The 15,423-nt window shown below is 47.8% G+C and overlaps 1 protein-coding gene across 1 annotated transcript in view; it reads right to left on the reverse strand.

Annotated features, from left to right (window-relative positions):
* The window catches only part of ADGRA2 (adhesion G protein-coupled receptor A2), a 503,592-nt gene that overhangs the window by 87,368 nt on the left and 400,801 nt on the right, over positions 1–15,423 (reverse strand). The window contains exons 6-7 of the mRNA XM_078665416.1: positions 4,219–4,382; positions 2,380–2,590 (exon numbers count right to left, since the gene is read on the reverse strand). Coding sequence (XP_078521542.1) covers positions 2,380–2,590; positions 4,219–4,382 — 375 coding nt within the window. The remainder of the gene's footprint in view (positions 1–2,379; positions 2,591–4,218; positions 4,383–15,423) is intronic.

The raw sequence follows: 15,423 nt of genomic DNA on the forward strand, positions 1-15,423 counted from the left end.
AGTGTCAATCATATACCAAGAGAAGATGTGCTTCAGAAAGAATTGTAGGGCTGGAGGATTGTTAGTCACATGCCTGGCACAGTTCACAATGGGTTGAATGTCACATTATCACAGCTGAAATATGGACCTGTAAAAATATTGCCTCCACAATATTGACTACCAGTATATCATCTTGGTAAGTACATGCAGGATATTAAAGTTTTAGGGTCTGATTTAGAGTTTGGCAGACAACTCTCCATCATATTCTACCTGCTTTTCTACAAGTGCATTATATTCTAATTCTCTTGAAGTAAGACCAACAGGATATCCACCATGTTTGTGGAGTGCCCGTCCGCCAAGCTCTAACTCAGGCCCGTAGTATTTTAAACTTCACATCAAGGTTAGTCAATATAGAAAAGCATAGATTTTGTATTCAAAACTCCACAACTTGTCTTAATGATACAGTGGCAGTGAATATTTTGGATGCCATATTTTTATAGTTCAATATATCATCTGCAATGTTGCGACCGACCCCCCACAGAAAAGACTAAGGATGATTCAGCAGCTGTGGCCTGTGCAGGTAAGAGCAGTGGGGCGGTGGGGCCGGGTGGGGGGGAGGATTTGATAGACGACAATGAGGGAAAATTAAATAAATACGTTTCCTTCGTCTGCGTCTTTCAAAATCCCCCCCACCCGGCCCCACCGCTCTTACCTGAACGGGCAGCGGCGGATATTCAGTAGTATGTTAGTCCAAAGCTTCCTATGTAACAGATTCTTCCTCAACCCTCATTAAGGATCATTGGCCTGTCTAGACCTTCACATTGGACAGTTAATGAGTAGGTAAATTACTAGCAGTGTAAGCAGGAACCACCTGGAACAAAAAAGACACATTTAAACTTTGGAGTTTGCATCCACATCTTCAGTGGCGTAGCTAGCCCTGTGGCCGCCCATGGTGGTCCCTGTGTTTGCCACCCCACTGTTGCCCCAATAAAGAGTGGGATGCTGGCGAGATGGGGCGTTGATTGCCGCCCACGATGGCAGCAATTTAAAGGTGGGGATGATTGCCACCCCCGAGATGGCATGTAAGAGCAGAAGGAGGCCGCTGCCACCAAAACTCCTGCCGCCCAGGGCGGACCACCCCCCTTGCTACGCCACTACACTCTTAGTTTACAATAAAGCTCTTTTAAAAATTATTTGCTATCTTTTGCATAATTTGAATCTTTTTTATCAATGACTCTAAGTGGAAGATCTTTTGAAATATATTTTTTCTCGGTGCAGTGTCCAGTTCTCTGATGCTGCATCTGAATAATCTTCATGCTTCTTTACAAAAACCCGAACTAATGTAAAAAAACAAAAAAAAGAACAGTGCTGCAGATTTTAAGAAATGATACAAAAGTGAAAAAACAAGCATAAAATGGTCAGATAACAAACCACTTCACCTGTGGCCAGGGTTGCTACCGATAGCTTATAAATTATGCAACTAATGGAGAACATGCTAGAAAGCAAATTCAAGAGCAACAAAAAAGTAGGATGTGGGCCTACAAAAAACGTACATTCATTTAATCTGGTGCAGTAGCATTCAGCTCTACTTCTGTCATTGCTACAATCTAGCCTTTTGATGCTTGAAATGTCATCTTATCCAGTAACTTAACAATATTTTTCTACAACCTGCTAATGTGATAGCCGTGAATATGTGGTCACATGGTCACTGTTGGTTATCATGTAACTATAAACACACAGAGACTACAATGCTTGCTGATCAGTAGTTGTCAAGGCATGATGTGGTGCCATGCAACTGCTGGTATCTGTGAGAGCTGGAAAACAGATTGTGCAAAGATAAACTCTGGCATCTGGGGTTGTCTGTGTGCTCCAGATCAAGAAAAAATTACAATCTGTGAACTATTGATAGTAGGCACTTAGGACAAGACTATGAAACTACAGAATGTGACAACATTATCTGGTCACATGGAGACAAAAATATATATTCAGATAGTGTATTTTGAGACAAGTGAAGGAGAGAGCACAGATGTGAGATAAAGATAAGCTTAGACATCTCCTTCACGCATCACATACTTTTTTGTCCCACATCCCAAAGCAGTGAGTATTCTGCCACAGACTCTAGGTAGATGCAAATACATTATTTGATGTAATCATTTGCCTCTTAAGAAAGGAAATTATTTTTCAGAATATTTATCCCATTGGGTATGAGTTTGTTTTGGATGGAGGCTGCCTCAGCTAATTTTGTCTTGCATTTATGTTAAATATTCAGAGATTTCTGTCTTAGGCCCAAAGTCTATGCTAGTGAGTTTCAGTTTTGTGAACAATGTGATTGTGTTTTGCAGCCCTTGATGTTTCAGTGGCTGCAAGGGGGAAGATCTTCACACCCAGTACTCTACCAACCTGGTGATGAATGTGCAGTCATGGATAATGCTATCCTCCAGTAGGATCCCCATCTCTTCATCCTCTTCCACCGGCTCTCTGTTGTGGTACCACTGGATGTGGGTAGTGTTATCCAGGTAGCTGGCAGAACACTGGAATGGCAGCCTGTCCCCTTGGAATACCACCTGTGTCAAGGAAGGGATGAGGAGGTGGGTGTGCAGCTCTGGGGTGCCTATTGTGGGACAGAAAAGACAAAGAACCTGTGATTGCAATTTACACATACATTTATACTAAATTTGTTAGGAAACAGACACACACATAGAAGAGCAGAGAGAACACATGAGCAGTTTATTAATGCTAGTAGAAGAAAGGATCAGTCTCCGTCCCTTAACAGTGAAAATGGTTACACTATGAACTAGGCTTGCTGCAGGGGAGTACATACAGCATCATTAAGCATTTAAAAGCCTGCTGAATAGTTACTGGAGTGGCATCAGAGATGGGTGCTACATAATTGTTAGCACAAATGGAAAGGAATGATACTGAAAGGTTCTTATATTTGTGATCCGAAATATCTTTTTTGTTTTTCCTGGTTTTGAATAATATTGACTAAGGATAGTGTTATTTTTTACTTTAATTCAATCATAACTGAATCATTGCCCAGAGTTCATTAATTTGAAGAACCCTGAGCTTAGACTTTTAGCATTTGACACACACACTGTCATTCACTACATTGTGAACAAGGCAGCGGCGGGCTCAAGGCCGTTCCCTGTGAGTTAACATATGTGAAGTGATACACCTGGCTGTTACCAACCCCACATCCAGGACAAAACCTCTACTGATGAAAAGAATGAAACTTTCAGAGTTTAGGGACTGCTACTAAAGAAAGTCTATCTATAAATTGGCCTGCATCACACACAAAACCCTTCACTCTCCTGACCCCAACTACTTAAATAATAAACTGAGCAGAGCAGGTCAATCCAGAACACTAAGAAGCTCCAACTCACTCCTTCTCATTCCTCCGAAATTGAAAAAGAAAACCACCCAATACCGATCGTTCTCTGGCAACGCTCCCAGGATATGGAACACTCTCCCTGGAGTCCTCAGATGCAACCCCTCCTTCTCCTGTTTCAAAAGGGACCTGAAACTCCATCTCCTAAACAAATACTTTCATGACCAACGTCAACTAACCTAGTCTTCTTTATCCGAGTTGTCCCTCTCTCTCTGGACATTCATGGATAGTGGGTGACCGGACTATGTCACTCTCGCCTTTTCTCTTATTGCTCTCTCCTCCTCCGCTGCACTGCATATTTTTTGCACATGCTGTATTTTTTTGTATCTATGGTTTGCTTCCTTACTGCCGGCCTACTATGTAACGTAATGTCATTCTGCTTTTTACTGTGTGTATGTAAAGCGCTCTGATACTTACGGGTTAAGCTAGCACTATATAAAACTTTTAAAATAAAATAAAAAATAAAAAAAAGCTTTCCAATATTCAATAAGACAGAGTACACAGACACATACAGTGCAGTGGGACTGCGTTCCAACCCCTGCCTCAGACTCTCAAATGGAAGCGTGAATGGAAACATGTGCAAGGACACCATGGCACTTTGGAGAACTTGTTAGGGAGCACATGTGAATTCGGGACATGGGCATTTTGGACCACAATCTCACAAGGGGTCAATATAAGAGGGATACTAGATCAGATGCTGACAGTGAGCTTTCTCTCTCTCTCTCTCTCTCTTTCTCTGTGCTCGGTCAGGGCACCACAACGGAAGGTCCTTTTACGTCACGTATAACTGGCCAGCTGCCTCCCCTGGGTGGATGAGATGCCCTGCAGGAGCAGGTGCTGTGGATACTCACTGCAGCTCAGCTGCCGCTCCCTCAAGCTCCTTAGTCGCATGTCCTGCAGGAGGCTGGGGTACACACAGAGCGTCCGGTCCGAGATCTGGACAGAGCTGTTCTTTGACCAGGCGACCACCCAGCGTAGGTTACAGTCACAAGTCAGGTAGTCTGTGGAAAAATCCCTAAAATAGAAAATAGGAAAATTATATGTTAGAACCAGAAGAAAAATAGAGTTGATAGAAACAAAGTGGAATAGAGAGAGGGAAGCAGGAGGTAGGAAGAACATTATAAGGCACAAAAAAAACTCCTTATGGTGTATGAACATGGATTGGCGCTAATGCAATTAATTGTTGAGACAGATAAGTAGGTTCAGTGTCTGTGTGCCACCTGCAGATCACAGGTTTATAGCCTAGCACATCCCATGCAGCTTCCCGGAGATGGCGTGGGGGCTCGTTGAATGCCCACTGGTACCCTCTGCAGTGATCTGCAGGGACATTTGAACATCAGCCAAGCTAATCCAGCCATGCACCCTTCTGCGGCCATGAAGTGGATTCCCATTAACGAGACTGGTATCATCACCTTTTTCACAGTACTCTGAAAGGGTAGAACTGCAGCATTATATAAAAGCACTTCATTAAGAAATGATTCATCCATCTGAAGTTGATGCAGACGTTGGGTGATAATGACTCCACCCTATCTAAGGGGAGTTGTCAGTACGGTGTAGGCTATATACAGGAGCGTTCATATTGGTGTGCTAGTGTCGCTGTTTATATCATTATTAATATATGTCGACGTTTCACCTCTTCACACCAGCAAAACCCCTAGCTCAACCTTAAACTCAGCAGATCGTGGTATGAATCCACACCCCTTTGGGAGTACTCAAGAAAAGGATATTTGAACTGACTTTCGTGGCCCCTTTGGCAAGGCAGGAATGTCAATTTCATCACACGCCCCATTCTGACTGAACGAGCTGTTGCTCTTGGAAAACATAGTTTCAGACCAGTTCGAAGCTCCCAGAATCCCTTGCAGCAAGTGAATTTTCCCAACCTACTTCCTCTCATTTATTTGGATTAGGCACTTGCAATTTTCTGCCGTGCACCCTGGGAAATGTTTATGATATTGTGTCTGAACTTGGTGCGGCCATGCCTATAGGAGCCAAACGTCTGTAAACATGGCGCGTTCCAGAGGAAACAGCCATCTCTTTCCCCGGCGTGAGGCAGACTTGCTGGGAATGGGCCAAGAAGCGCAAAGAGTTTTCCACTTTTCTCCTGGCAGGCGTTTCCTGCCTGATGCAAGTCAGGGAATGTTAGCTTTGCACCATCCATTCTGCACCTGTCCTTAAACTGCTCTTCTGGAGTGCTCCCTCTCGCAGTGGCGGCTTGCCGAGGGAGTGCTGCGGGGGGGGGGGGGGGGGGCGGGGCATGGGGGGTAAGGTAAGTAATTAAGGAAATAAAACAATTTACCTTGCGCTCGCTGCATGGCCAACTCGGCGATGCAGCGCGCGCAAGATAAATTGTTTTATTTATTTATTTAATTACTTACCTTACTCCTGTCCATCGTATGTCGGACTCCACAACACCCCCACCCTGCCCCTCCCCTGCCCCACCCGCCCCACCCCACCGCTGCACTCCCTCGGCGACCTGCCACTGCCCTCTGGGGCTTATTTACACGCCCCTTGCACTGCCGGTGTGCCACTTTATGACATAAAAATTGATGCACCGGAGGTGCAAGGGGCTTGTAAGAAAGTCCCTCTGTGTGCTGGTGGGGGATAAGATGAACTTCATTTGGAAGGCTTTAGGACTGCATTATCCATACCCTTAAGTGTGATCTATCTCTTGTAGGTATTTAGAACTACACAGCCATTGGTACACCCAGGGCTCGAGTCGGGGTACCACACTGGTGGACGGCGTCCCCCACTTATTTTTCCAGGAGCTCGATAACTGGGAGCAAATGGAGCCACACATTCACTATTTGGCCTCTGTGGGGCGAGATTGGAGCCCATTCAGAACGCTGCTCACATGCTGGTTTCTATGATGCAATCGCATCTAAGAGGTGAGCGAGGGGAGGCAATGAGTCTGATGGTGCAACCCCACCTTTCGTGACGTCACTTCCTGTTGTGACGTCAGCGTCCCCCCACTTCTTTTTTTAGGACTTGTGCCCTGGGTACACCAGGCTCATCGATCCGGCCTTCAACCCTTTCTAAGCGGTGGGATTCTGCAGTTTATGAGTTTTGCCGGGTGTGCTAACCCCAGCAGCTGGCGACAGTGGACAAGGAGAAGGGAGATCCTACAATGGAATAGCAGTTACCAGTGACAATGATGCTGCACTCCGAACAAAAAACATTACTCAAGCAGGGAGAGAGATAACGGGGGGCATATCATCAACGGCCAGCGATAATTATCGCTGGCCGTGTGTAGCGTGAAAAAAATTAATGCTGGATATCGCTGGATTCTATCGCCTGGTGAGCGCACTATCAACAACGTGCATTGCCGAGGCGATAGAATCCCAGGCAAAGGCAGCAAAAGAGTCGAAACCGCTGGAATTCCAGAGATAGAAAACCGCGTTAGGGAACACCCTATCGATAGGGAGACGTGGATTCAGGAAAACAATCCACCTCCCATTATACATATGGCTTAGTAAGGAAAATAGCAGGCGATACAAACCGGCGAAAAACCTGGTTAGCGCTGATTTTAATATCGCTATGCGTGTTAGCGATACACTTGAAAATAGAGAGAATCAGGGTTAGTGATAATATCCCATGTTGTTTCACGGGACACGCCTCCCTTGCATCTCATTAGTGATGCAACGCGATGCGATGTTGAAGCCAGCGCTAATCCCATTGAACACGCGTTAGCGTGCTCTTGTAAATAAAGCAATATTTTTATCGTCGCATTTCGTCCAAAAACGGACGCGAACGTGGCGATAAAAATATCATAGCCCTTGATAACATGCCCCAGAATGACTCCCAAAGGAGCTAGAGCAAAGTTAGTAATAGGACTCTATCAACCTTCATTCACCCTATTCAGCTGTCTGCAATCCTTGAGTGCTCTCTGGCTCCGACAACAAATTTGCAAAACTCTTATTTAGCCTTGATCAAAAAATGTGAGGAAAAATTCCACAGGCTTTCAGTGATTAGGAGATTACTTCCAAAACATTGTGTGCCCTTCATAAAGCAAGATACGACAAAGCTCCTCTGTAGTTCCACGACAATTGAGCAAACTATACTTCTTCCAATGGGTAAAACACAGCTCATACAATGGTTCCAACTGCAGAAGTGTTGAAGGAGATTTATTTTGCTCTAGAGTTATATGCTTGGGAATGAATGTCTACGGGCAAAGCCCAAGCTGGAGCAATGCAGCCAGGTTAGGAAACTGATGAAATCCACCTGTTCCATGCAGCGCTTGTGCGGAATAACTCTGAGATAGTGCGCACTCTTACTTGGTTCTCAGCTCTCGTGTCATTTCCCCCCCGCAGTAATCGGTCGCTATAAACGGTGCTCTCTAGTGGTCTTCACAATCCCACATAAAACAAAATAACCGGAGCCTTTTCTTGGTAGTTTTTATTTCGTTTTTTTGTCCCCACTGCTTAAGCAGACAGAATGTTCCAGGATGCTACTGAATTCCCTTTCCTTTCCATAAAAATACTGACTAACGTTACTCCAGCCTGTTTAACAGATGACTCACTGGATAGTGAGCTACATCTGGGGTCAGATCTTCAAACCAGATTTTATATCCCTGTGTCTTGTGCTCTGGTTCCGGTTAAAAACCTTTGCTGATAACTTCTACTCATGAAGCACGCATTGGCTGCTGACCTTGGTTATTTTGTTTGTGAATATTTTTTGTATGAATGCGCGCACTGTACGAAAACAACATTGTCTAAAAGTCAGTTAGTGTATGTATATATATATATATATATATATATATATATATATCCAAACAGAAAGGTTGCCCTCTAGTGAAGACGCCACTGACGGGAAGTTTAAAACCTTTAATTGAAGACTCCAGTGTTGCGGTCTTCCTCTCCATACCGCATTCTTACAATTGCCCAACGCGTTTCAAACACTGTGTGTCCTTGTTCACGGGCTTGAGGAAAGGAGCACAGACAGTCCGTTGTGGTGAGCACCTGATAATGTTGCTAAGTCCCGCCCCCAGTGGGCGTATGCAAACGTGCATTCTGGAACTTGTTGTTTCACCACAAATATTGTCGTGCCCCCAAATTGCTCCAAGTCTTACCCCAGTGGGTTGGATATGAGCCAAAGACCTGCAGCGCTGGTTATCACTGTCATTCAACACGGAACAACCCGTTCTTCAGGCAAGTCAGTTGTCTGATGCCTGGATCCGCTTTGGGTGGTGGCCGGGCGTCTTCGCGGCCGAGCAAGCCGCTAACATCCAAACAGAAAGGTTGCCCTCTAGTGAAGACGCCACTGACGGGAAGTTTAAAACCTTTAATTGAAGACTCCAGTGTTGCGGTCTTCCTCTCCATACCGCATTCTTACAATTGCCCAACGCGTTTCAAACACTGTGTGTCCTTGTTCACGGGCTTGAGGAAAGGAGCACAGACAGTCCGTTGTGGTGAGCACCTGATAATGTTGCTAAGTCCCGCCCCCAGTGGGCGTATGCAAACGTGCATTCTGGAACTTGTTGTTTCACCACAAATATTGTCGTGCCCCCAAATTGCTCCAAGTCTTACCCCAGTGGGTTGGATATGAGCCAAAGACCTGCAGCGCTGGTTATCACTGTCATTCAACACGGAACAACCCGTTCTTCAGGCAAGTCAGTTGTCTGATGCCTGGATCCGCTTTGGGTGGTGGCCGGGCGTCTTCGCGGCCGAGCAAGCCGCTAACATCCAAACAGAAAGGTTGCCCTCTAGTGAAGACGCCACTGACGGGAAGTTTAAAACCTTTAATTGAAGACTCCAGTGTTGCGGTCTTCCTCTCCATACCGCATTCTTACAATTGCCCAACGCGTTTCAAACACTGTGTGTCCTTGTTCACGGGCTTGAGGAAAGGAGCACAGACAGTCCGTTGTGGTGAGCACCTGATAATGTTGCTAAGTCCCGCCCCCAGTGGGCGTATGCAAACGTGCATTCTGGAACTTGTTGTTTCACCACAAATATTGTCGTGCCCCCAAATTGCTCCAAGTCTTACCCCAGTGGGTTGGATATGAGCCAAAGACCTGCAGCGCTGGTTATCACTGTCATTCAACACGGAACAACCCGTTCTTCAGGCAAGTCAGTTGTCTGATGCCTGGATCCGCTTTGGGTGGTGGCCGGGCGTCTTCGCGGCCGAGCAAGCCGCTAACATCCAAACTGAAAGGTTGCCCTCTAGTGAAGACGCCACTGACGGGAAGTTTAAAACCTTTAATTGAAGACTCCAGTGTTGCGGTCTTCCTCTCCATACCGCATTCTTACAATTGCCCAACGCGTTTCAAACACTGTGTGTCCTTGTTCACGGGCTTGAGGAAAGGAGCACAGACAGTCCGTTGTGGTGAGCACCTGATAATGTTGCTAAGTCCCGCCCCCAGTGGGCGTATGCAAACGTGCATTCTGGAACTTGTTGTTTCACCACAAATATTGTCGTGCCCCCAAATTGCTCCAAGTCTTACCCCAGTGGGTTGGATATGAGCCAAAGACCTGCAGCGCTGGTTATCACTGTCATTCAACACGGAACAACCCGTTCTTCAGGCAAGTCAGTTGTCTGATGCCTGGATCCGCTTTGGGTGGTGGCCGGGCGTCTTCGCGGCCGAGCAAGCCGCTAACATCCAAACAGAAAGGTTGCCCTCTAGTGAAGACGCCACTGACGGGAAGTTTAAAACCTTTAATTGAAGACTCCAGTGTTGCGGTCTTCCTCTCCATACCGCATTCTTACAATTGCCCAACGCGTTTCAAACACTGTGTGTCCTTGTTCACGGGCTTGAGGAAAGGAGCACAGACAGTCCGTTGTGGTGAGCACCTGATAATGTTGCTAAGTCCCGCCCCCAGTGGGCGTATGCAAACGTGCATTCTGGAACTTGTTGTTTCACCACAAATATTGTCGTGCCCCCAAATTGCTCCAAGTCTTACCCCAGTGGGTTGGATATGAGCCAAAGACCTGCAGCGCTGGTTATCACTGTCATTCAACACGGAACAACCCGTTCTTCAGGCAAGTCAGTTGTCTGATGCCTGGATCCGCTTTGGGTGGTGGCCGGGCGTCTTCGCGGCCGAGCAAGCCGCTAACATCCAAACAGAAAGGTTGCCCTCTAGTGAAGACGCCACTGACGGGAAGTTTAAAACCTTTAATTGAAGACTCCAGTGTTGCGGTCTTCCTCTCCATACCGCATTCTTACAATTGCCCAACGCGTTTCAAACACTGTGTGTCCTTGTTCACGGGCTTGAGGAAAGGAGCACAGACAGTCCGTTGTGGTGAGCACCTGATAATGTTGCTAAGTCCCGCCCCCAGTGGGCGTATGCAAACGCGCATTCTGGAACTTGTTGTTTCACCACAAATATTGTCGTGCCCCCAAATTGCTCCAAGTCTTACCCCAGTGGGTTGGATATGAGCCAAAGACCTGCAGCGCTGGTTATCACTGTCATTCAACACGGAACAACCCGTTCTTCAGGCAAGTCAGTTGTCTGATGCCTGGATCCGCTTTGGGTGGTGGCCGGGCGTCTTCGCGGCCGAGCAAGCCGCTAACATCCAAACAGAAAGGTTGCCCTCTAGTGAAGACGCCACTGACGGGAAGTTTAAAACCTTTAATTGAAGACTCCAGTGTTGCGGTCTTCCTCTCCATACCGCATTCTTACAATTGCCCAACGCGTTTCAAACACTGTGTGTCCTTGTTCACGGGCTTGAGGAAAGGAGCACAGACAGTCCGTTGTGGTGAGCACCTGATAATGTTGCTAAGTCCCGCCCCCAGTGGGCGTATGCAAACGTGCATTCTGGAACTTGTTGTTTCACCACAAATATTGTCGTGCCCCCAAATTGCTCCAAGTCTTACCCCAGTGGGTTGGATATGAGCCAAAGACCTGCAGCGCTGGTTATCACTGTCATTCAACACGGAACAACCCGTTCTTCAGGCAAGTCAGTTGTCTGATGCCTGGATCCGCTTTGGGTGGTGGCCGGGCGTCTTCGCGGCCGAGCAAGCCGCTAACATCCAAACAGAAAGGTTGCCCTCTAGTGAAGACGCCACTGACGGGAAGTTTAAAACCTTTAATTGAAGACTCCAGTGTTGCGGTCTTCCTCTCCATACCGCATTCTTACAATTGCCCAACGCGTTTCAAACACTGTGTGTCCTTGTTCACGGGCTTGAGGAAAGGAGCACAGACAGTCCGTTGTGGTGAGCACCTGATAATGTTGCTAAGTCCCGCCCCCAGTGGGCGTATGCAAACGTGCATTCTGGAACTTGTTGTTTCACCACAAATATTGTCGTGCCCCCAAATTGCTCCAAGTCTTACCCCAGTGGGTTGGATATGAGCCAAAGACCTGCAGCGCTGGTTATCACTGTCATTCAACACGGAACAACCCGTTCTTCAGGCAAGTCAGTTGTCTGATGCCTGGATCCGCTTTGGGTGGTGGCCGGGCGTCTTCGCGGCCGAGCAAGCCGCTAACATCCAAACAGAAAGGTTGCCCTCTAGTGAAGACGCCACTGACGGGAAGTTTAAAACCTTTAATTGAAGACTCCAGTGTTGCGGTCTTCCTCTCCATACCGCATTCTTACAATTGCCCAACGCGTTTCAAACACTGTGTGTCCTTGTTCACGGGCTTGAGGAAAGGAGCACAGACAGTCCGTTGTGGTGAGCACCTGATAATGTTGCTAAGTCCCGCCCCCAGTGGGCGTATGCAAACGTGCATTCTGGAACTTGTTGTTTCACCACAAATATTGTCGTGCCCCCAAATTGCTCCAAGTCTTACCCCAGTGGGTTGGATATGAGCCAAAGACCTGCAGCGCTGGTTATCACTGTCATTCAACACGGAACAACCCGTTCTTCAGGCAAGTCAGTTGTCTGATGCCTGGATCCGCTTTGGGTGGTGGCCGGGCGTCTTCGCGGCCGAGCAAGCCGCTAACATCCAAACAGAAAGGTTGCCCTCTAGTGAAGACGCCCGGCCACCACCCAAAGCGGATCCAGGCATCAGACAACTGACTTGCCTGAAGAACGGGTTGTTCCGTGTTGAATGACAGTGATAACCAGCGCTGCAGGTCTTTGGCTCATATCCAACCCACTGGGGTAAGACTTGGAGCAATTTGGGGGCACGACAATATTTGTGGTGAAACAACAAGTTCCAGAATGCACGTTTGCATACGCCCACTGGGGGCGGGACTTAGCAACATTATCAGGTGCTCACCACAACGGACTGTCTGTGCTCCTTTCCTCAAGCCCGTGAATAAGGACACACAGTGTTTGAAACGCGTTGGGCAATTGTAAGAATGCGGTATGGAGAGGAAGACCGCAACACTGGAGTCTTCAATTAAAGGTTTTAAACTTCCCGTCAGTGGCGTCTTCACTAGAGGGCAACCTTTCTGTTTGGATGTTAGCGGCTTGCTCGGCCGCGAAGACGCCCGGCCACCACCCAAAGCGGATCCAGGCATCAGACAACTGACTTGCCTGAAGAACGGGTTGTTCCGTGTTGAATGACAGTGATAACCAGCGCTGCAGGTCTTTGGCTCATATCCAACCCACTGGGGTAAGACTTGGAGCAATTTGGGGGCACGACAATATTTGTGGTGAAACAACAAGTTCCAGAATGCACGTTTGCATACGCCCACTGGGGGCGGGACTTAGCAACATTATCAGGTGCTCACCACAACGGACTGTCTGTGCTCCTTTCCTCAAGCCCGTGAATAAGGACACACAGTGTTTGAAACGCGTTGGGCAATTGTAAGAATGCGGTATGGAGAGGAAGACCGCAACACTGGAGTCTTCAATTAAAGGTTTTAAACTTCCCGTCAGTGGTGTCTTCACTAGAGGGCAACCTTTCTGTTTGGATGTTAGCGGCTTGCTCGGCCGCGAAGACGCCCGGCCACCACCCAAAGCGGATCCAGGCATCAGACAACTGACTTGCCTGAAGAACGGGTTGTTCCGTGTTGAATGACAGTGATAACCAGCGCTGCAGGTCTTTGGCTCATATCCAACCCACTGGGGTAAGACTTGGAGCAATTTGGGGGCACGACAATATTTGTGGTGAAACAACAAGTTCCAGAATGCACGTTTGCATACGCCCACTGGGGGCGGGACTTAGCAACATTATCAGGTGCTCACCACAACGGACTGTCTGTGCTCCTTTCCTCAAGCCCGTGAATAAGGACACACAGTGTTTGAAACGCGTTGGGCAATTGTAAGAATGCGGTATGGAGAGGAAGACCGCAACACTGGAGTCTTCAATTAAAGGTTTTAAACTTCCCGTCAGTGGCGTCTTCACTAGAGGGCAACCTTTCTGTTTGGATGTTAGCGGCTTGCTCGGCCGCGAAGACGCCCGGCCACCACCCAAAGCGGATCCAGGCATCAGACAACTGACTTGCCTGAAGAACGGGTTGTTCCGTGTTGAATGACAGTGATAACCAGCGCTGCAGGTCTTTGGCTCATATCCAACCCACTGGGGTAAGACTTGGAGCAATTTGGGGGCACGACAATATTTGTGGTGAAACAACAAGTTCCAGAATGCACGTTTGCATACGCCCACTGGGGGCGGGACTTAGCAACATTATCAGGTGCTCACCACAACGGACTGTCTGTGCTCCTTTCCTCAAGCCCGTGAATAAGGACACACAGTGTTTGAAACGCGTTGGGCAATTGTAAGAATGCGGTATGGAGAGGAAGACCGCAACACTGGAGTCTTCAATTAAAGGTTTTAAACTTCCCGTCAGTGGCGTCTTCACTAGAGGGCAACCTTTCTGTTTGGATGTTAGCGGCTTGCTCGGCCGCGAAGACGCCCGGCCACCACCCAAAGCGGATCCAGGCATCAGACAACTGACTTGCCTGAAGAACGGGTTGTTCCGTGTTGAATGACAGTGATAACCAGCGCTGCAGGTCTTTGGCTCATATCCAACCCACTGGGGTAAGACTTGGAGCAATTTGGGGGCACGACAATATTTGTGGTGAAACAACAAGTTCCAGAATGCACGTTTGCATACGCCCACTGGGGGCGGGACTTAGCAACATTATCAGGTGCTCACCACAACGGACTGTCTGTGCTCCTTTCCTCAAGCCCGTGAATAAGGACACACAGTGTTTGAAACGCGTTGGGCAATTGTAAGAATGCGGTATGGAGAGGAAGACCGCAACACTGGAGTCTTCAATTAAAGGTTTTAAACTTCCCGTCAGTGGCGTCTTCACTAGAGGGCAACCTTTCTGTTTGGATGTTAGCGGCTTGCTCGGCCGCGAAGACGCCCGGCCACCACCCAAAGCGGATCCAGGCATCAGACAACTGACTTGCCTGAAGAACGGGTTGTTCCGTGTTGAATGACAGTGATAACCAGCGCTGCAGGTCTTTGGCTCATATCCAACCCACTGGGGTAAGACTTGGAGCAATTTGGGGGCACGACAATATTTGTGGTGAAACAACAAGTTCCAGAATGCACGTTTGCATACGCCCACTGGGGGCGGGACTTAGCAACATTATCAGGTGCTCACCACAACGGACTGTCTGTGCTCCTTTCCTCAAGCCCGTGAATAAGGACACACAGTGTTTGAAACGCGTTGGGCAATTGTAAGAATGCGGTATGGAGAGGAAGACCGCAACACTGGAGTCTTCAATTAAAGGTTTTAAACTTCCCGTCAGTGGCGTCTTCACTAGAGGGCAACCTTTCTGTTTGGATGTTAGCGGCTTGCTCGGCCGCGAAGACGCCCGGCCACCACCCAAAGCGGATCCAGGCATCAGACAACTGACTTGCCTGAAGAACGGGTTGTTCCGTGTTGAATGACAGTGATAACCAGCGCTGCAGGTCTTTGGCTCATATCCAACCCACTGGGGTAAGACTTGGAGCAATTTGGGGGCACGACAATATTTGTGGTGAAACAACAAGTTCCAGAATGCACGTTTGCATACGCCCACTGGGGGCGGGACTTAGCAACATTATCAGGTGCTCACCACAACGGACTGTCTGTGCTCCTTTCCTCAAGCCCGTGAATAAGGACACACAGTGTTTGAAACGCGTTGGGCAATTGTAAGAATGCGGTATGGAGAGGAAGACCGCAACACTGGAGTCTTCAATTAAAGGTTTTAAACTTCCCGTCAGTGGCGTCTTCACT

Source organism: Lissotriton helveticus, chromosome 11, assembly GCF_964261635.1.
Source record: "Lissotriton helveticus chromosome 11, aLisHel1.1, whole genome shotgun sequence".
Taxonomy (NCBI): domain Eukaryota; kingdom Metazoa; phylum Chordata; class Amphibia; order Caudata; family Salamandridae; genus Lissotriton; species Lissotriton helveticus.